General features: G+C 35.4%; 2 protein-coding genes across 3 annotated transcripts; one reads left to right on the forward strand and one right to left on the reverse strand.

Annotated features, from left to right (window-relative positions):
- The first annotated feature begins 86 nt into the window (after positions 1-86).
- Positions 87-10,627, forward strand: LOC9316726 (CHD3-type chromatin-remodeling factor PICKLE). Of its 2 annotated transcripts, XM_021027975.1 has the most exons (31): positions 87-194; positions 760-903; positions 992-1,129; positions 1,223-1,377; positions 1,491-1,652; positions 1,942-2,156; positions 2,248-2,343; positions 2,451-2,587; positions 2,681-2,893; positions 2,986-3,093; positions 3,255-3,305; positions 3,396-3,495; positions 3,627-3,769; positions 3,885-3,988; positions 4,091-4,229; positions 5,013-5,182; positions 5,571-5,637; positions 5,723-5,845; positions 6,051-6,160; positions 6,307-6,388; positions 7,003-7,197; positions 7,642-7,789; positions 7,886-7,988; positions 8,134-8,208; positions 8,345-8,409; positions 8,518-8,594; positions 9,024-9,154; positions 9,260-9,599; positions 9,686-9,818; positions 9,892-9,965; positions 10,049-10,627. In XM_021027975.1, the coding sequence occupies exons 2-31, from the start codon at positions 763-765 to the stop codon at positions 10,406-10,408; spliced, it is 4,155 nt and encodes a 1,384-aa protein (XP_020883634.1). In that variant the 5' UTR covers positions 87-194; positions 760-762; the 3' UTR covers positions 10,409-10,627. The 2 variants fall into 2 exon arrangements, with proteins under 2 accessions (XP_020883634.1, XP_020883635.1); XM_021027976.1 differs by lacking the exon at positions 87-194 and having other exon boundaries at positions 759-903.
- A 1,641-nt stretch (positions 10,628-12,268) lies between these two features.
- On the reverse strand, positions 12,269-15,160 carry LOC9314897 (two-component response regulator ARR12). The gene is made up of 6 exons (XM_002880613.2): positions 14,816-15,160; positions 14,394-14,546; positions 13,886-14,257; positions 13,728-13,804; positions 12,612-13,643; positions 12,269-12,527 (listed from the first exon to the last, which is right to left on the reverse strand). The coding sequence occupies exons 1-6, from the start codon at positions 14,940-14,942 to the stop codon at positions 12,453-12,455; spliced, it is 1,836 nt and encodes a 611-aa protein (XP_002880659.1). The 5' UTR covers positions 14,943-15,160; the 3' UTR covers positions 12,269-12,452.
- Positions 15,161-22,166: the final 7,006 nt, after the last annotated feature.

Here is a 22,166-nt window from a genome sequence, read left to right on the forward strand (position 1 = left end):
ATAAAAATTAGATGAATGTCATTCCAGCATTTTTTTTTTCCAAAAGTGGCTTTCCAGCCATTGTTTCCATAAGAAGTGTATTAAAGTTAATAACCCTAACTTAAAATTCGTAAGCTAAATGTAAGAAAATCCTTCGTGTCTGATTTTCAGGTTTGGCTTTCTTCTCCTGCAAAACAGATCCCAACAATTCAAAGGTTCGTCTTCTCCTTCTCTTCCACACTCTCTATCTGCTTCACTTTTGCTCTTTCTTCGCCAAGTAATTTGCTTTCGACTTCTAAATTCTCTCAAGTTACTATTTTTCTCTTCTTTTCTCTCAAATTTCTTTCTACCAAAAACTGAAAATGTTTGGGTTTTTGCAAAGTTTTGATCTTTTCATGAAATTGCAATACTAGATTGTTAATCCGATTTCTGGGTACTCACATTTCGAAGTTCAATTGTTCATTTTTCCTCTTTTTTTTTTTTGGGGTAAATTTGGTTAGGGTTTGTTTGGTTTTTTTTCAATTTCTCTCTTGTTTCTCTTGCTCATGTGGTAAAGAGATTGATGAATCGAGTTGTTTAGTAGCTATTGTAGTAAATATCTCTTGATTGTTGGAGAATCGAAATTTTACTGTGATATTTGTTTAGGTAGCAGAGTTCAATGTTGTATCATGTAGAAACTCTAATTTCATAGTGTTTGCTTTAGTCTCAGGAGTGGCACTGAACCGATTGTTGTTTATGTATGATTGTGGTTATTGATGGGAGAAACGTTGTTGTGTGCAGAAAATGAGTAGTTTGGTGGAGCGGCTTCGTTTACGATCAGATAGGAAACCGGTTTATAACCTAGATGATTCTGATGATGACGACTTCGTTCCTAAAAAAGATCGGACCTTTGAGCAAGTTGAGGCTATTGTCAGAACTGATGCGGTTTGTTTTCTCCTCTTGTGCTTATTGTTGAGCTTTTACTACTTTATGTTGTCTATTTTTAATTAGGTTGTTACTCTGAATTTTGTAGAAAGAAAATGCCTGCCAGGCTTGTGGAGAAAGTGCAAATCTTGTAAGCTGCAATACATGTACGTATGCGTTCCATGCTAAATGCTTAGTTCCGCCTCTTAAAGACGCGTCTGTGGAAAATTGGAGATGCCCTGAATGCGTAAGATTAAGTTATTGTCCACAATTATGTTTTAGGTGGTTGTAGGTTTCATTTTCTTACATGGAAGTATTTTTTTTATTTATTTATTTGCAGGTTAGTCCTCTTAATGAGATAGATAAGATATTGGACTGTGAAATGCGTCCTACAAAATCTAGTGAACAAGGTTCCTCCGATGCGGCACCAAAGCCTATTTTTGTGAAACAGTATCTCGTGAAGTGGAAGGGATTATCATACCTTCACTGCTCTTGGTAGTTACTGCATGTTTTTTTTTTCTTGTCTATATGTCTGGACATGCTAATTATCAATGTTACCTGTCTGTGAACATTATAACACATGATTTATTTCCTTTTACCAATCATAGGGTGCCTGAGAAGGAGTTCCAGAAGGCTTATAAGTCAAATCATCGTTTAAAAACCAGGGTGAACAATTTTCACCGTCAAATGGAATCTGTCAATAACAGTGAAGATGATTTTGTTGCCATTCGTCCTGAGTGGACAACTGTTGATCGGATTCTTGCCTGCAGGTCTAGTGAATGGAATTAATTCCTTTATTTATATATCTGCCAACTTTTTTTTATACTTCTTTTCACCATAGTCCATTCTCTAATTAACACGTATCTTTGATAGAGTGCTGCTTTATCAAAATACATTTAGATGTTTTTGCTTCGAAATTTACTCTCTATAAGAAAGAAGCGTTTATGAAGTTTTTGGGTGTCTATGAAACATGATAAATGACCTGCTTACCTTTCTTTTTCTTAGTTGTTTCATTAATCAAGATTTGTGACAGTTGCATTGTTTTCTTTTATGATATAGAGAGGAAGATGGTGAGCTGGAATATCTTGTGAAATATAAAGAGCTATCTTATGATGAATGTTATTGGGAGTCAGAATCAGACATCTCTACCTTCCAGAATGAAATTCAAAGGTTCAAGGATGTAAATTCTAGAACTCGCAGGGGTAAAGATGTTGACCATAAAAGAAATCCCAGAGACTTTCAACATTTTGATCATACTCCTGAATTCCTCAAAGGTATTTGGATCACTTTAAATCTTATACTATAAATGTTTCCCATCTTTGGTACTTATAGACGCTATGATTTATTTGTTTTCTGCTATCGAAGGCTTGTTGCATCCATACCAGCTTGAGGGACTTAATTTTTTGCGGTTCTCGTGGTCAAAACAGACGCATGTAATCCTTGCTGATGAAATGGGACTAGGTAATTTTTCAATTGTCCCACCTGGGTGGTCACATAGATCTTTTCATCTATTGTGATGGACCTTTGTTTTCTATTTCTGTAATGTTGTGGGATTTTTCCTGTTACAGGCAAAACAATTCAAAGCATTGCCCTTTTAGCTTCACTTTTTGAGGAGAACCTCATTCCGCATTTGGTAATTGCTCCTCTATCGACTCTGCGTAACTGGGAGAGAGAGTTTGCCACATGGGCCCCACAGATGAATGTGGTATGTATGCAATTATACACGCAATGATTTGTGCCATTAGTATGTTTTTGTTGTTTGTTAATGAATTGGTCTTCGTGGTCATATGACGGGTAGGTTATGTATTTTGGCACTTCGCAAGCTCGAGCAGTTATCAGAGAACATGAGTTTTACTTTTCGAAAGATAAAAAAAAAATCAAGAAAAAGAAATCTGGACAAATCAGTAGCGAAAGCAAGCAAAAAAGAATCAAGTTTGACGTCCTCCTCACATCGTATGAGATGATCAACCTAGATACAGCAGTTCTGAAACCAATTAAGTGGGAGTGCATGGTAACTCTTATTCCCTAACAAGGCATTACTTTCTCTTAGTCGCCTCTCTTTCTCTCTTACATGTAGCTTACTAACAATTTTTTTTTGGTCAGATTGTTGATGAAGGTCATCGACTGAAAAATAAGGATTCAAAGCTGTTCTCTTCATTGACACAGTATTTAAGTAATCATCGTATTCTTCTGACAGGAACACCACTTCAGGTTCGTCATTTGGTTTTGATTCCTGAAGTTTATACTTTCAATAGTTGTATCTGAGCATAGTAGCTACGATTTGCAATGAGAGTTGTTATATATTATCCTGCAGTAATGTCTTACCTGATTAGTTGCAATATGTTACTGATGATTATGTGGTGCCTTTACAGAACAACTTGGATGAACTTTTCATGCTCATGCATTTTCTTGATGCGGGGAAGGTAGCGCAAGGATAGCAAAGATAAATAAGTTCACATACTTAACAGAATTTTATGTAGCTAACATTTTATTTGATTGCACAATACTTGCAGTTTGGAAGTTTGGAGGAGTTCCAGGAGGAGTTCAAAGATATTAATCAAGAGGAACAGATCTCAAGATTGCACAAAATGTTGGCTCCACATTTGCTCAGAAGTATTTACCAAAACTTTTTGTTCATCCTTTTTGATTTATATGTGTTTCAAAAGTTTGATTGGATGTAATCTTTCAGAGTAATAATTTTATGATCTTAACTATGCTGTGTCGTATTTTGATTGCTCTTGCAGGGGTAAAAAAAGACGTAATGAAAGACATGCCCCCCAAAAAGGAACTCATTTTGCGTGTTGATCTGAGCAGCCTGCAGAAAGAATATTACAAAGCTATTTTTACCCGTAATTATCAAGTATTGACTAAAAAGGGAGGTGCTCAAGTAAGTTCTTTTTAATTTTTGTTTACTCTTTTTGGATCCATATACCTCATAGGTTGGGTAGAAATCAGGTCCACTGTAATCGTCTGGTAATTGTATTGGTCTAATTCTGTTTCAGATTTCCCTTAATAACATTATGATGGAATTACGAAAAGTATGCTGCCATCCTTATATGCTGGAGGGTGTTGAGCCAGCTATTCATGACGCTAATGAAGCCTTCAAGTAATATCTCATTTTCCAAACTGGTTATCTGAATTTGTTTATTACTACTTATCAAAGTCGTCTGCTAACTTTTGCATTAACATTTTCTTATATGTATCAAAGACAACTTTTGGAATCTTGTGGAAAGCTGCAACTTCTAGATAAAATGATGGTCAAACTGAAAGAGCAAGGACACAGAGTCCTAATATACACACAGTTTCAGCACATGCTGGACTTACTTGAAGACTACTGTTCCTATAAGGTATTTGAACTTCTTATATGTACAGTCTGTCTCAGTAGATTTTCATTCTTGTTTTTTTTTGTTGACTACCATTGACACCTATAGAATCAACTCTACCATTTTCTAGTGGTAGAGTCCTTCAGCACAATTATGGAATGACAAGCATGTACTGAAACTGAGAGTATATGGGCACTGTGTCCAACTGAAAGAGAAAAGACACAAAGTTTCCTTATAAATACAGTACAAATCACAAGTTCAGCCATCTTATATGTACAGTAATCTTCCAATAGGTCTAGCATGTGCTGAAACTGTGTGTTGTGTGTACAATGTTCTCATATACACACAGTTTCAGCACATGCTGGATCTACTTGAAGACTACTGTTCTTATAAGGTACTGAACTTGTTATCTGTACTGTGTATATATGAGATCTCTGTATTCTTGCTCTTTTAGTTTGACACTTTGTTCTCATATACACTCGGTTTCAGCACATGCTTGACTTACTTGCTTGTATTTCCATAATTGCCCCTAAGGACTCTATCTTGAAAAAGGCAGAGTTGATTCTATAGATAGGTGCAATTACTTTGTTAGACTTTTTGGCATAACTTGCTCTGTTGGCAATATAACTTCTTTTTTAACAAAAAAAGATTACTTTTTTTTGGTTTTTTTGAAATGCCATTATCATTACCATTACTGACGCATGCACTTGAGACTACTTGTTTTTTTCTCTTTCTATCACATTTTTTTTACATGCAGTTAAGGAAAATCCTCATATGATTTGTGCTGTTCATTTTTGTCTTTGTCAGAAATGGAACTATGAGCGAATTGATGGAAAGGTTGGCGGAGCTGAGCGGCAAATACGCATAGATCGGTTCAATGCCAAAAACTCTAACAAATTTTGTTTTTTGCTCTCCACAAGAGCTGGTGGCTTAGGAATAAATCTTGCAACGGCTGATACAGTAATAATTTATGACAGGTTTGAATCTCAGCTTCTCTTAGTGTCACCTGTAAGCTTTCCATAGTTATTGTGTCAAGCTGTAAGAGGAACTATTTGGCTTGATAACATGAGATTTGGGAAGTATAATGTTGATTTTTAAGTGAGTTGGATGCTTAAGTAGATGTCCTGGGTGGTGATGAGTGATAAAAAGGCAATTGGAATATTTTTAATAACAGCTATTTCTTGAACATGTAAGTTCTAAGACAGCGGGAATATCAGGAAAATTATTATCCGCTATCTTGCTAATAATTAAATTTTATAGGGCATGCAATGTGGGTGACGTCCATCAGCTCCTGCTTGGATGACAGTCTGTTTTGGTTTCACATTTTCATACCTATGATTGAAACTGTTTTATCTGTTTCTGTAGTGACTGGAATCCTCATGCTGATCTTCAGGCAATGGCTAGAGCTCATCGACTTGGCCAAACAAATAAGGTTTTAACTTTTATCTCTTAGTGCTGTCAAGTTGCACTTTCTGTATTTTGTAGTTTCACTAATTTATCCTTATATCTGCCTTCAGGTGATGATTTACCGACTCATAAACCGAGGCACCATTGAAGAAAGGATGATGCAATTAACTAAAAAGAAAATGGTTCTAGAGCATCTTGTCGTCGGGAAACTAAAAACACAAAACATTAATCAGGTATACTTTTATTGCTTGAAGGTACCTTTTCACATGATTTCAAATTTCTCAACGGATTGGAGTTGGGAGGTAGAAATTCCAAGAAGAAAACCTTTAGTTATAAGTGTGAAACTAAAAGATAAAAACATTAGAGAGAAGGGGACCATATTTGTTGATTGTTTGTCACTAAGTATTTACTTGTTTTGTTTTCCTGACTGCAATTTAGGAAGAGTTAGATGACATCATCAGGTATGGATCAAAGGAGCTTTTTGCTAGTGAAGATGACGAAGCAGGAAAGTCTGGAAAAATTCATTATGATGATGCGGCTATAGACAAGTAATAGACTCCTTACTCTTTTCCTCTTGTTTTTTTTTTGATTAACAAGGATATCTGATCTTTCCGATTGCTCCTTTCTTATGAAAGCTGTTGCAGTCAATTGCATGGACATATTTCATTATTTGTCTCCATCTTCTGTTCTGCAGATTGCTTGATCGTGATCTCGTGGAGGCTGAGGAGGTCTCAGTGGATGATGAAGAGGAGAATGGATTCTTAAAGGCTTTCAAGGTTTTCTTGTCTCTTACTATTCTTCCTCTTCTATTTGTTTTCTCTGGATCAGTGTTTACTGATTTTCAATGCACCATTGGAGTGTATGGTTAATTGTGTTCTTATATTCTGTGATATTCAGTCTGTGGGTGGCTATCGAAATCCCTTCTGATGTACACAATCTTGTCACATCATTACTCGCTAAGTTTGTAGGATCAATGCATTTTAAGCCAGTTTGCTTTGATGCTTATAGACAGCCTTTAGAAAGTGTCTATTGACTGTATCGTTCCGGTTCAAAGTGAAAGCATACTCAATGAAATTAGTGATGATGACTTAAGTTAGAAATTTATGCTTGTGGTGATGTTGATTGAGCCAATTTATTGATTTGGTTATATTTATTTGAAGCATGATTGTATTTAATGTTTTATATGAGTGGTCTTTAGACTTAGCTGGAACATAAGGCTGTGTCCTGCATTGCTTCTTGTCACCTCTTAATATTTGAACTCCCTAAAACATTCTGTCTTTGCATGCATATAGAACTGTTCTAAAGCAAATAGGGTGTCTGGTACTGTTTAGTGTCATTAGCTCTGAAAATGATTTCCCATGTAAGATTCTGTGATCTTCCTGTATTTAAGGTGGCAAATTTTGAGTATATTGATGAAAACGAGGCAGCAGCATTAGAGGCACAGAGAGTCGCTGCTGAAAGCAAATCTTCAGCAGGCAGTTCTGATAGAGCAAGTTATTGGGAAGAGTTGTTAAAAGATAAATTTGAGCTGCACCAGGCTGAGGAGCTTAATGCTCTTGGAAAAAGGAAGAGAAGTCGCAAGCAGGTCTGATCTCTTCTTGATCCCCCTTATGCAATTGTGGCATCATATTGATAACTGGATTTTTCACCATTTATATCTTTCTCATTATGTCCTATTTCATATATCTGTTTCATGACGCCTTATTTTTCCCTTTTGAATTCCTTAGGTAGCTAAATTCAGGAAGTAATAATTTAGTTGACTGTATCCAATAAACACTAAAAGTCCTTGTCCTCCTATCAACTGTTTCGGCAGATCTTAAGGGTTTACATGTTGGATCAAGTAATTGGGGTTGGTAGAGGCTTAAGTAGCTATAGTCTTCTGTTTTCCTCTGCAAGAAATACGTTTTGTTTCACTCTATTTACTTGACATAGCTCTATTACTGACAATATACATTGGTTTGGTCTGCTATCATCGTTTCATATCTTCCAATAAAGGATGTTCTAATTCTTATATGGGATTTTTTCATAGTTGGTATCCATTAAAGAAGATGATCTTGCTGGTTTGGAAGATGTGAGCTCTGATGGAGATGAAAGTTATGAAGCCGAGTCAACAGATGCTGAAGCAGCGGGACAAGAAGTTCAGACGGGTCGACGGCCGTACAGAAGAAAGGGTCGCGGTACTACCACGTTTCTGATTTTATTTCATTTGTAATGGAGCGGAAAACTAGTGATATTAAAACTGTGCGCATTTATAAGACGAGTTTTTTCTATAGATAACTCGGAGCCAACTCCTTTGATGGAAGGCGAGGGGAGATCTTTCAGAGTACTAGGTTTCAACCAGAGTCAAAGGGCCATTTTTGTACAGACGTTGATGAGGTAACTTCTTTCCAATAAGGCCTTTAGACACCGGAAACTATTCTGTATATAATTTACAGTTTTATCTCCAGATGCATCTAAATTATCCCCAGTCTTGTACTGCACATTATTTACAAGTTTTTCTGACTGGCCAAAATAATTGCAGGTATGGAGCTGGTAATTTCGATTGGAAGGAGTTTGTTCCTCGCTTAAAGCAGAAGACCTATGACGAAATAAATGAGTAAGTGCTCCACCCTTTAATGCTCTTCTCTTCTGCTTCTTTACAAAAAACGCATCACTATAAAAAGGCTTTCTGGTTTATTCTTTGAAAAGGCCAATCCTATTTCATCAACTAATTGTTTAATGACTGTTCTCAGATATGGAATACTCTTCTTGAAGCACATTGCTGAAGATATTGACGAGAACTCTCCAACCTTTTCAGGTGATTGATAATTGTATCTTTTCACTGTTTGCTGCTTTTCCCTAAATTAGATTGTTGCTTCTCCTGTTAACCAGTTAAATATATTGATATAATGGTCGTTGTCTATAGATGGTGTGCCAAAGGAAGGACTTAGAATAGAAGATGTTCTAGTCAGAATTGCACTTCTGATACTAGTACAGGAGAAGGTGAGTCTATCGACTGTAATTCTTTAATAAGTTCTCTCTTTCCTTTTTGAGTTGTCTTCTGAGAGCCAATGCTCAGTGTGGCCACACAGTGATTGAAATTTCTGTATCTTTTTTTACTGTTATTGTGGAAATTGGGTTAGATGATGCAACAGAAATGTAACACTATTTTTTTGTACCTGTTGCTTCTAGGCTATAGTTTTGCTCTATACCTAATTTTTTAATACAAACCTCTCTAAGATTCTAGGATCTGTGCATTCATGTGGTAAAACGTTTGGTTATGTTCTGCTTCATTTTCTATGTTTACCGAACTAGAGGAAGCTGCGAGTCTCTTGTAGAATTCTCTTTTTCTTGTGGTTTTGTTTCTTAAGCTTATCTCCCCGAGTTTTAATCCTGGGTTACTTATGTTTTTTTGGTGCTCTGGCCCAACAGGTGAAATTTGTAGAAGATCATCCAGCGAAACCTGTTTTCACGTCCCGCATTCTTGAAAGATTCCCTGGATTGAGAAGTGGAAAAGTTTGGAAGGAGGAACATGACAAGATAATGATACGTGCTGTTTTAAAGTATGAACCCTGCACCACTGTTCTCACCGAATGGTTTTATTTTCTCACCATTTTCCATTACTTGCTTACATTTTCTTTTCCTTCTCTGGAAATTTGAATCTTTAGGCATGGGTACGGGCGATGGCAAGCTATTGTTGATGACAAAGAGTTAGGGATCCAAGAGCTTATCTGCAAGGAATTGAACTTCCCTCACATAAGTTTGTCTGCTGCTGAACAAGCTGGCTTGCAGGGGCAGAATGGTAGTGGGGGCTCCAATTTGGGAGCACAGACTAACCAGAATCCTGGAAGCGGTATTACTGGGAACAATAATGCTTCTGGTGATGGGGTCCAAGTAAACTCGATGTTCTACTATCGGGACATGCAGAGACGACTTGTTGAGTTTGTGAAAAAGCGAGTTCTGCTTTTGGAGAAAGCGTTGAATTATGAATATGCAGAGGATTATTATGTATGTTGTGTCTATCTGCAGTGTTGGTACTTATTCACATTTCTTCCGCTGAATTGTTTTAACTTTGATTGAATCTCTGGTTGCAGGGACTTGGTGGCTCATCATCTATCCCTGCTGAAGAACCAGAAGCTGAACCAAAGGTCACTGACACAGTGGGAGTGAGCTTTATTGAAGTCGATGATGAAATGCTTGATGGACTTCCTAAGACTGATCCCATCAGTAAGTTCCATCACAAGTTTCTTTATTTAACAAGTTGTTGGTTCTAATGTGAGCTCTCTGAATCTCGCTGCAGCTTCAGAAGAAATTATGGTGGCTGCTGTTGACAACAACCAAGCGCGGGTTGAAATAGCTCAACATTATAACCAGGTAAGCTGTGGTTTTTTTTTTTTTTGGTGGAAGGGTAATGTCTAGAACCAGTATATCACACTAATCTCTCTGCGGTTATTCAGATGTGCAAAGTTTTTAATGAGAACGCTCGTGAATCACTCCAAGCATATGTAAACAACCAACCACCAAGTACCAAGGTGAATGAGAGCTTCTGTGCACTCGAATCTATCAATGGTAACATTAGAACGATCCTTTCGACTCCACTTGACCAATCAAAGTCACATGAAAATGACACCAAGCCAAACCTAAACAATGTTGACATGAAGGACACGGCCGAAGAAACAAAACCGTTAAGAGGTGGCGTTGTCGATCTGAATGTGATGGAGGGAGAGGAGAACATTGGTGAAGCTAGTGGAAGTGTTGATGTGAAAATGGAAGAAGCCAAAGAAGAAGAGAAGCCAAAGAACATGGTCGTAGATTGACTCAACTGGTAAGTGTCTAAAGATTCAAGACCAAAGGGGTCATGAAGTAGGAACTGTTATATTATCTTGTGTTAAATTATGATATATGAGACTTATTCTCCCTTTCGTAAGACTTATCTTCTGCTTATGCAAACATTGGGAACATTTTAGGTTAACTTTGATATTCTTAATGTTTTGCTCCAGAGTTTCAAAATCATGAAATTATAGTTTTTCATGGTCTATGCAAAGCTGTTTAGTTAGGCAAAGTTAAATTCAAAATGGTCTATGCAAAGCTGTTTGGTTATGTATCTCAAGCTTCTTAATAGTGTGCGGATAGGTTCGATGAAGTCCGGTTCTGTTTCCGGTTAGGCGTCGTCTGTTTCGGTTTGTCTCAAGACTCTCAACGATTCAAATGTATACATTTTTAATTTACTATTCTCAAACAAAAACTCAATCCTCAAAACAGAACTAAATAATGTAACATACAAACACAACAATGTTATACTACAAACTTGGGTTGACTTTAACATGATGGTTTCGAGTGTACGAAGGAATCTTTGTTGCTTTAAATTCGCCATCATCACTTTTTCCTTCATAGACTTTTTTATAGGGAAAAATGTCATTTAATCCCCCAACTTTCAAAAAGTGGCCATTTGAGACATCAACTTCATATGTGGCCATTTAAAACATGAACTAAACGTTGACTAACGTTTGAGACATGAAAATTCGTTGACCAGGCCAAAATAGACATGCCGTTATCAGTCGCTAACGGAACCTCTAACGGCCGTTATCACTCCTAACGACTCTGTTAGTCAACTTTCAAATTGTGGTCATTTTAAACATCAACTTCATACGTGGCCATTTAAAACATGAACTAAACGTTGACTAACATTTGAGACATGAGAATTCGTTGACCAGGCCAAAATAGACATAACGTCATTAGTCGTTAAAATAACCTATAACATCCGTTATTACTCGTTAACGACTCTGTTAGCATACCCAAAACGACGTCGTTTTGAGGATACTCGAGAAGAAATCATGATTTTTCCCAAATGAAATCTCCAAATCAAAAAGTTTGTTTTAAAGCTGAATCCAAGAACATAGTTTGATATAGAGACAATCGCAGAGCCAGTAATTGGAAGCAAACATAGGTTTTTCGTTTATATATCTGTTTTTAATCTTAAAAAAATCATGGAAGCAAACTTGTAGACCCATCATAGGGCTAAATGAAGCTTTTCCGAATTAGGAAATAAAAGGTCACTTTCTAGCTGCAGTTGAAAGAGATGGAGATAATAGGATTGTTCGTCTTGCTTGGACTATTGTAGAAATAGATTTGAGGATTTGGGGTTTTCATTTGGAAAAAATCCCGATTTCCTTCTCGATTATCCACAAAACAAAATCGTTTCGGGCATACTAACAGAGCCGTTAACGGATGTTATAGGTTCTTTTAGCGACTGATAACAGCATGTCTATTTTGGCCTGGTCAACGAATTTTCATGTGTCAAACGTTAGTCAACGTTTAGTTCATGTTTTAAATGGCCACATATGAAGTTGATGTTTAAAATGGCCACAATTTGAAAGTTGACTAACAGAATCGTTAGGGGTGATAATGGCCGTTAGAGGTTCCGTTAGCGACTGATAACGGCATGTCTATTTTGGCCTGGCCAACGAATTTTCATGTCTCAAACGTTAGTCAACGTTTAGTTCATATTTTAAATGACCACATATGAAGTTGATGTCTCAAATGGCCACTTTTTGAAAGTTGGGGGATTAAATGACATTTTTCCCCTTTTTTATATAGGGTTGTTTCTTCATAGGCTCGTGAATTTTGGTTGTTTTAACAGCTACAAAACTGCAGAGAAAACAAAAAGAGACTATACATTAAAATAAGTGAAAGTTTTATGAATCCTTTTCTTTATTATTTTCTTTTATGGAGTCCTAAATTGCTAGAACCAGTGGGAAAACAAATAGTTTACAGTTTCAATACACAAAAGATAAGAAAGAAAAAGACAAAAGCAATCACAAGATGATGATATTTGATTTATGTCTAAATGTTTGTTCTCTCTCATATGCATGTTCTGAGTGAACTAAACCCTCCATATCCCAAATCTCCTCCAGACAAATCTCCCTGGCTCTGTTCCTGACACATTCACGAGATCACAATGTCAGAGATCATAATATTCTTTCAAATAAAAAAAGGTTTCTACTGGCTTTAATGTCACACCTGCTTCATTGTGGAGTTGACTATATCATCTAAGGAACCAGCTTCTGCACTCATGAATCCGCCACTCTGTAACTTCTGCTGGCCTACGACGAACCCTTCTTTCGGGTTACTACTACTCAACATAGCATCCGTGGTTGGACCATAATTGCCTGATTGCCGAGTCTGCAAGGTATCATAAAAGCATCCAGGTTGCGCATTTGTGCTTGAATCGAAGTCCATGTTTCTGCAGAAAGCTCGGGGATTTGTTGTATCCAAGGCAGGAGGACTCAATGTAGTGGCAGAGTCACAGAATGGTATAGAGTAGCTTGATGACACATTGTTCCATTCCAAAGTGTCGGGTCTAGACTGCGGTAATGGAGAGACATCAAACTGACGATTGATACTATTACTGTTCTGGGCAGGAGGAGGAAGAGTCGACGAGGATACAGCGTTTGACCAATGCTCCAAACGTTTATTGATCTGGTGTCCCGGAAAGCCTGGAGGAGATGATTGTGGGTGACCTTCTAGAACCACGAGATTGTTATTAGGAGCACCGATGATCGAGTTTTGTTGAGTAGAGAAGCTAGGAAAAGCCATGGAAGTCCCGGCGATGCTCTTGTTATTGTTCATGTTTCTAATGTTGTTGTTGTTGTTGTTGTTGTTTGTCTGAAGCTGGTCGAACTCTAAAGGCAGTGGCAACCCTGGAAGTATGTTTCCTCCATCACTGTGGTTAAGAGGAAGTGATGAGACATGGTGAAACTTTCCAAGATCGGTCTGGTTTTGCAAGAACATTCCTGCAGGAGGAGAAGAAAGGTTGCGGACACCGATCCCCGAAGGAGTATTGAGTCGGCCAAGAATCTCATTTGGAGTGAAAGATCTCATTGCAGGAGCCCCACCATGGAACTGACCAGATCCAACAGGGATTGGGCGGTGGTTGAAACCGTCAAGTCCATTGAGAGAAGAACTCATTTGCAAAAAATGTAAATCAGAGTTTGCCATAATAGCTTGTTGATTAGCCACACCACTGATCCTCTTCAAGTAAAGGCGGAATTTCTGCAGCCACAACGAACAAAGTCATAAGCTTTCAAGGTTTCAAAACAAAGCGTCGGTTAAAAAACATGAAAGATTCTTTGTAACCTGAAGATGACTAGCCACATTTTCTCTAGTGAGCTTCTCAACATTCATCAGATCCAAAATCTTTTTAGGCATAGCCTCTGCAAACAAAACAACACACAAAATTAAAACAAGTAAAAGAGTGTTTCATTAAAACAATCAAGTCATATTATTAAGCTTACTCTCATATCCCAATTGGTTAACTGCTGCAACAAATTTCTTATGCAATTCGACGGTCCAAACAACACGTTGCTTCTTTTGAGCCGACGAATCATCATTATCATCTTTTTCCTCATCATCATCTTCATTATACTGATCTTTACGTTTTCTATTAGCTCTCCCATTGTTCTGATCAGAATATCCAACACCTTCATTACCCGATCCATCTCTCTTGTCACCGTTATTACTCCCACGGTTCTTATCAAATCTACTTCTCACCACATGTTGCCATATGTTCTTCAGCTCCTCAATACGAACCGGCTTCAACAAATAGTCACAAGCACCATGGGTAACTCCTTTCATCACAAACTTTGGATCACTATGAGCAGACAACACTGCAGAGAGTTAAACAACAAGACATCATCATCAACACAAAAACCAAAACTCTAAAGATCAAAACTTTATTCCTGTTAGTCATCACTAATGACAAAAAAATGTGATTAAAAATAAGAAAATTAATAATTGACTTACTTATGACAGGTAGGTCCATTTCAAGACCAACAAGCTCAAGAAGTTTGAAACCATCCATGTCAGGCATGTCAACATCACTAATAACCAGATCAAACTTGTTCTTGTTCTCTCTCAATAACTCTAAAGCCTTTTGTGCTTCGTTCGTCGTTGTAACTGCAACAGAGACACAATTCAACAATAAACTCTCTCTCTCTGATACACATGTAGCAAATCAAGATTTGACTAGATAGATCAAATCTTACAAAATCAAAAAGATAAGATTTTTAGATTTGAATCAACTTTTTAAAAGATTCCACTTATATGGTTCAAATACAAATCCAAAACCCAGATCAAGAAATATGAATCTAAAGAAGAAAAAAAACAGATCCAAGAAAACGAAAATGGTCAATTCAAGAAAACAGAGGAGAGAGAGAGAGAGGAACCATGGTATTGGCAGTGACGAAGAAGAGTTTCAAGGATTTTGAGACAAGTTTGGTCATCATCAACAGCAAGAACTCTCATTCCTACAGGAAACTGATCCAAAGCTTCAAAATTTTGTTCCACAGTCATCGTTTCAACGAAAAAATTGGATTTTTTTTTTTTGCAAGTTGAGAGAGAGAGAGAGAGAGGGAGAGAGAGAAAGTGAGAGTTTTTGATGTTCAAGAACGTCGACGAAGAAGAAATGAGTAATAATTTTTGGATTAAATATGTTAATGGGTCTAGAGAGAGAGAGGAGAGTATATAAATGTTATTTAGATTTAGAGAGAGAGACAAAAAGATTTTTCCAGCAGAGATAAAAAAGGAATCTTCTTTAGCTCTCTATCTATCTATAAATGGCTATGATATAACTTGTGTGTGATCATCTTCTTCTGCATTTTGTTTTCTTAATAATTTTTTTTTTTATTGTTTTACCATTTTTGGTTTCTTATTTTTCTTTACATTACAAAAAAACAACATTTTCTGAGGAGACTTTGAAAGAATCTTTGAAACCTAACCAAAACTAAACCAAATTGTTTTGTATGGTTTCTTTTAAACCAAACCGATAATAAACTCGATTATACGAAATTCGCAAGTGAACCGAAATTAAACCAAAACTTAACCCGAATGAATAAGATTTGTAGTGTACTCTAGACTAAACATATTCAAATTGAAGTGAGTTTATTTTATTTTATTTTGGTGAGTTTCCAAACCGAATATAATTGAACCAAGTTCACAAATCCAAGTGATATATCATCCCGGATTAAGTTAGGAGTAGTACCGGTTTGGGTTCAACCCCAAAAAAAAAAAACTGTTTCCCTATCCTCAGATAATAAATTATATTTCTATCTACTTTAGGTTTATCAAAAAGATCATTTGTAGAATCAGAATGGTAACCACATTATTGTTCACTAGTTTGGTTGTTGAACCGGAATCAGTATTACTATTGCTCCCTCTAGTCTAAAAGACTATTTTTTCTAACTTTTGTGCAATTTAATTGTGTTAAAAACCAGGTAAGAAAATAGGTTTTATTTGAATGGAGAAATTTAATGATAATTCTGTTAGAGATAGGAAAGTGTGTTAAGTATAAGATTTGGTTTACTATCATTTATATCGCATCATTATTCTGGAGATACATTTTGATTCTTGTTAATCTAGGATTTTCCAACTGTTAAACGGACAAATGAAATTAAATTGTTTCCTTAATTTCAATTCTTGTTAAATACTTTCCATTGAACGATTGTAGTAAAATTATGGATTTTAAAATATTGTGATCTAAGAAAAAAAAACTAAAACATCTAATTTTATTATTTCTATCATTAATTTAAATTGCATTTCTTAAAAACGCTAACTGTATTTATATTATTTTTGCTTGATTAAATTTTAAAACGATAAAAAAAATTATGAGAGTTTGTATTAGTTTATGAATCGCGAAGTAGTAGTGTTAAAGCGGATTTTTTTTGTTGAGAGGACCGTTTTTACTTTTCTTTTTGTAAGCGACTTGTTTTTTTTTTTCCGACTGAATGGTTCAATAGATTAACTTTCAAAGATTTCAAGTACAGATACAAAACGAAACAAAAGCAATCAAACAACAGAACATCATTACAAAGTAATGTATTTATCATTTCTGAACACCTTCTGAAGCCAAAAAAAGGTAGCCTTGAACTACGTATTATTGCAAACGTTATTCTCTTGTAACATTTCTAGCAATAAAAAAAACACCAAAATTAGCTTTCATATCCTCAGTAGTCACATGCCATAACTGAATAAAAGAGAGAGCCAAAAGGCTAATTTTTATATAAGGTAAGCGACTTGTTTACCTTCATGGATATCTATAAATACCGTAAATTAGTTTGATTAATTTTTATATACGTGAGTTTGTTAAAAAAAAAGTGTTTTATCTTCATTTCATAACAGTATGACAAAAAAAAAATCTTCATTTCATAACAGATGAACTAAAATTCTATGGTTACTGTATGACTATTTGAATTTTGATTCTATATTTTCAGAATAACATACCTTTTGTTAAATGAGTTGAGAGACGTTATATAAAGACAGACATATCATTAGTAGCGTTAGTTTTTTTGTGAGTAATAATTCAATTTAAATGTTACTTTGACATTTTCACACATTAAAAAAAAAAAAAAACGCTTGATTATATCATATCTTTGAACCAGGTCCGGTTTAGAGCATATGCTCAAGGTGCAAAAGCATTGGGGTTTTTTTTTTCTTAAATTTTGTTTAAATAAAAGGACCTTAAATGTTTAAAAATTCTATAGAAAATGGTTCATAATTTTGAATTTTTATCTTTTTTTTTAACGTCCGGATTTATTATATATTGCAAATTATGAGAACTGTTACATAGACGATTTTACAACGGACAATTTTTTCCGATCCTTATTAGATCCACGACGGACGACACTTCCTTCTTCATGTTCTTGACGGACACCTTCAATGATCCACGACCTGACGACATTTTTCTCTCTGACTAGAATCATGGCGAACAGCTATAATTGTACATCGCTGGAGATCTCCTGCACACATGCGCCTCTATTAATCTGCAAATTTATTAATAAATCGCAGTACCTGGGACTCAAACCCCAGACCTCTTGGTGTAGAAGCATTAATTAACCCTTGGTCAACCAATGGACAAAGAAAGCTTTCAAGAATTTTTATCTAAGATTTAATTTATTTTAGATTTAGGCACAAGATCCAATATAATTTTGAGACGGGCTGCTATGAACTAATACTATTAGACTAATCATTCAGTGCAATATGTAAAATTGTGTTAATCGAATTTTGTAGACTAAGTGTAACTTAACTTCGGCGAGTCTTCTTGTTCTACTTATTTAATTTGTTTTATAGATTAGCCATTCTAGCTGGTTCTAAGGCTCCCAAACTCGATAAATGATTAAACAATTTGATAGATAAGACTACCTCTATCCCTTGTTCTAAAAATCGGGTTAGGCGGCCGATTAATCGGTGCCTAGGCGCTAGGCGGTGCTGTACCGATGGGTTTAATGCATAATCGGTTTAAGAAATCGGTTTACTGATTACACCCCGCGTAAACCCAATTTTTTGGAAAATCGCCGATTTAATAATTTAAAAATTTGGGCTTTAATTCGAATTGGGCCTCAAAATTAATTAAACCCATTTATTTTTCTGGATTTGGAATTTTGGTTTAATGAAACCCACATCCACGTTTTCTTCTTCTCTCCACTCGTGCATTACAGTGAAACCAAACAAAATTAACGAAACCTAAACAAGTTTTTTTCTTAAAAGAATGGAAGAAACCTAATGAACTTTGCTCACATCCCATAATCTCGTCTCTCAAAAATTAGTTCTAACCCTAACAAAATTTGATTTGATTTCGAGCCACTCTTATCTCTAAAATCTCAACATCGGCACTACACAATTCTGCAACTTTCTCTCTGGTGCGTCTTCGTTCTTCTTTTTAGATTTTATACTTTGTTTGCCAATTAGGAATGTGAAGAACGCTTGTGTTTTTCTTGTTGTTCGATTACTTGTTTTTTTTACTGTGACAGTTTGAATCTTTCTTGATGTTTCTATCATCCTTCGTTTGATTCAATTGTTTGATCATTTGCAGATAATTAAAAAGTCCTAACTAAACAAGAAGTCCAACATATGCTAATTACTTGATCATTGAAGAAATCAAACGAGGAAGAAGTAGTAGTCTTCACTTTTTTGTGACCTTTCACTATTTTTTGTGTGTCTCTAGATCAAGACCATACTATTTTTTGTATAACATGTTGGAACTTTAAATTGTATTTTGAAACCCATTTAGGATGAATGTCATTTTGTTATAAAGTAATTTTGCAAAATTATTGATAAAAGTTTTAAAATATTTTAGTATTTAAATTGTACTAGAAATATTTTAAAAATATATAAAATATTGACTAAAAACTAATCCCGATTAATCCCCGTGTAATTACCTCTCATAAGCTCACCTTCCACCACTTGATCTAAAAGCAGTTCATGAATGGTTGACACCCGTATTTCATTGATACGAATCTCAGATTTTAACCATTGCTCGGTGCACATCAACACTTCTATCATGTAATGTGTTAAGCAGCTTCTGAATGGATCTACACTCTACCACTAGTGCTAAATGCAGATTCTGATGCCACCGAAGACACTTGCATATCAAATATATCCTTAGTTATTAGTGACAGAACTGGAAACTTCCTAATTAATTGTTGAGCTTCCACCATGACAAAACATCATACTTTATTCTTTTAGAATTTGTGGAGTCTCCACAGCCTCATTCAAATATAAATCCAACTCATTAGATGATTTATGAATACATGTTTCTTTCACAATATCATCAAATAAGTTTTCCAAATCCTCTAATAGAAGACCATTACCCACGACTGTTTCAACTTGCTCTTGGGACTGAGAACACGCTCCTTGTGACTGAGAAGATGCCATTGAATCACTGCCTCCATTTTTCCTCAACAAACTTGCTCTGCTATACTCATCATACAGATCCTTCAAGATTTGATTCACTGATTCAAAAAGAAGAGTATCCTCTATACTACTTGTAACATCTTTACAAAGCAGAGCACAACAAATTTCATCTTCTTTCTAGGGTCAAAAACACTAGCAACCATCAACAACTTATTCATTTCAACTTGATCACCAAACGGATCCCAATATTTCTTCGGCTTTCCTAACATTGCTAATGTTTTCTTCTGCAGTTCTTCATAATACTTTTTATCTATGTTTAAGGCAGTTAGGTTTCTAGCAATGTTGACTATCTCTCTGTAGAGCTTATGAGAAGCAACATAAGTTGAACCTAAAAGAACCAATGTCGACTTATAAAATATAGCAAGAATTTGAATTTACCTGTCAGCTGCATCCCAGTCATCTGCCATAGGTGGTCCAATCCTTTTAGTTCTATCCACCTTTTCCTCAAAGTAGTCAATGTAGGGTTTATCCTCAGCTTCCATTTCCACAAATGCAATCCTAAACTTCAGAGCTTGTTCTAGCATGAGATAAGTAGAGTTCCATCTGGTCTTCACATCTAAAGGCAAGCTAGCTACCTCTTTTAATCTTTCCCCCATCCATCTGGTCTTCACATCTAAAGGAATGTTTGGTGCTGGTAAGGTTGCCGAGAGTGTCGCGACGAGGGTTTCCAGTTTCGATAATGAGACTCAAAAGGGGATTTTAAGCAGAGAAGCCGATATTCGAGGGATTCGAGAAGGAAACTCAATCGTCAAAAGCTAGGGCATACAAAAATATAAGACTATATGACTATATCTATATATGTATATAAACACATGTCTTCAGCTTTGGGTTTATGAGTACCCTAAATGAGTAACGAGTAATCTCCGACCCGAACCGATACCCACGGCTAAACTAATACTCTACTCAATACCCTAATACCCTAACCCGCCCCAAACCGGTTTTTTTGGTTCGGGTATCGGTTATGGTCCGGTTACGGTTGAGAAACGGTCTGCTTACGGTCTGAAATACGGTTACAGTTAGCTTTTGGTCATGTCTAGTGATATCATCTATATATTAAAAGAGAGTTGTGCTAATGTGTCAAGCCCTTAATTATTTTCATCTTTTTATTTATTTATTTAATTATTCTATTCATTTTGCCAAACACTCTTAATTATATATACAACTTATTCTTATTAACCAAACTTACAAAAATTAAATATCTTGAATTTTTAATATTATATTCATAGTGATATTATATTAGGGAAGTGATATTTGAATATTGTTCCTAAATAAGCCGTTTGGTATCATCTTAGATTTAAATTTTACTAAATCACACCTTGGGAAAATTTTTTCCAAAACCATACTTTAATTACAAGGAGATTTGATTGGAGTATGGTTTCAAAAACTGTTTTGAATTAGCAGTTGACAAAACAATATTTCGGATTTTAAAAATGAGACAGGCTTTTTTTGAGAGAGCATGCTTGAGGTTGGGAAGCGTACACGCGTGAGCGTGCATCAAGACTCTTTATTTCGTACAGTTGCAGACCAAAATTGGTTCGTAAAATTATTTAATATGTAATAACCAAGTAAAATTCGTATGCTAAAATTTAAATCAACATGATATTTCTATTTTAAGAAAAGAGAATCTCGAAAGCAAGATAACTTTGACACTGGTTTCTTTTAATTTCTTTCTTTTTCTTTTGTCATTGATTTCTTTTAACTTAAAACTTTGAAATTTATAAATGTCATGCCGATGTCTTCTACGGCGGTGATCAGTAGCAAAAGCTTCAGCAACAGAACCTTGTGATGCAAATCCCAGATCAATACTACCTCTTTGACCTAGAATCTCGAACAAACTCCCAAGAGGGCACCAGACATCATGCCAAAATAGGTTTTATCATTCTTAGGAGAATAAAAAAATTAATAGAATTAATCTAGACGTACATATTAAGATTCTTAAACTTTGGAAAACCAAGAATAGAAAATTTTGGATGAAAGTGATAAACTACTATGGACAATCTAATAACACTTAATAAATTATATCAAATTGAAAAACCTGCGTCAATTTCTTATGTAAATAATTTTTTTCGTTTGGCTCATCTGAACTAACCAAATAATTTAAATTGTTGACCAAAAAAACTATATAATATTTTTTGATATTTTAGAAAAATAATTTATATCTTTTGTGCATATAAAATTTTAATTAATACTTTTCGTTTCACAAAGAATGTCATTTAGACATATTTCACGTAAATTAAGAAAACCATGAATTATACATGTATGTTCCTATTTAATAAGTGATTAATGAATTAAATTCAATGAAAAATTGTAGGTTTATGTTAAGAGTAAATCAGGAAATTTAGTTTAAAAATCACATTTTAATGAACTGAGTAGCCAAGGATAACATTGAATGACGTTCACAACATCTACCCTAAAGTGTAGTACTTGCAGCATTTAACATGCCATATAACCGTTTTATCTCATGGATAGGTTCTTCATGAAGATGGTCATTTCCGCTTTCATGTTCATGATACTCGTTGGTACATAACAATGAAAATGCTTCATTCACCATCCCATCATATACATTCGTCCCATCAAATCCTATTGGTACACTAGTATAATCTGCACTTGTATAATGACTACTGGTTCTTTCCACAACTACATCATAATCTTCACCATGTTCAGACCGTACACAATGTTCTGACATTTTACTCAAGGACAACAAAATCTATCTTCACTGCTATAGTGTTATATGTTATTGCCTGACTACTTAGAAAATTCACGAACTTTTACACCGCCAAATATTCAATGGAGATATTATTAGTATGTGGATCGATTCTATTATACATC

Source organism: Arabidopsis lyrata (assembly GCF_000004255.2).
Source record: "Arabidopsis lyrata subsp. lyrata unplaced genomic scaffold ARALYscaffold_4, whole genome shotgun sequence".
NCBI lineage: Eukaryota > Viridiplantae > Streptophyta > Magnoliopsida > Brassicales > Brassicaceae > Arabidopsis > Arabidopsis lyrata.

Bases quoted from the DNA above. Each gene is read 5' to 3' on its own strand.
- LOC9316726 (XM_021027975.1), top strand. From the start codon at position 763: ATGAGTAGTTTGGTGGAGCGGCTTCGTTTACGATCAGATAGGAAACCG. The intron at 3,770-3,884 runs GTAAGTTCTTTT...ATTCTGTTTCAG, and splicing joins CTAAAAAGGGAGGTGCTCAA to ATTTCCCTTAATAACATTAT. The intron at 5,846-6,050 runs GTATACTTTTAT...ACTGCAATTTAG, and splicing joins AAACACAAAACATTAATCAG to GAAGAGTTAGATGACATCAT.
- LOC9314897 (XM_002880613.2), bottom strand. From the start codon at position 14,942: ATGACTGTGGAACAAAATTTTGAAGCTTTGGATCAGTTTCCTGTAGGA. The intron at 14,547-14,815 runs GTTCCTCTCTCT...TCTCTGTTGCAG, and splicing joins TCGTCACTGCCAATACCATG to TTACAACGACGAACGAAGCA. The intron at 12,528-12,611 runs GTGTGACATTAA...TGAATGTGTCAG, and splicing joins TCAACTCCACAATGAAGCAG to GAACAGAGCCAGGGAGATTT.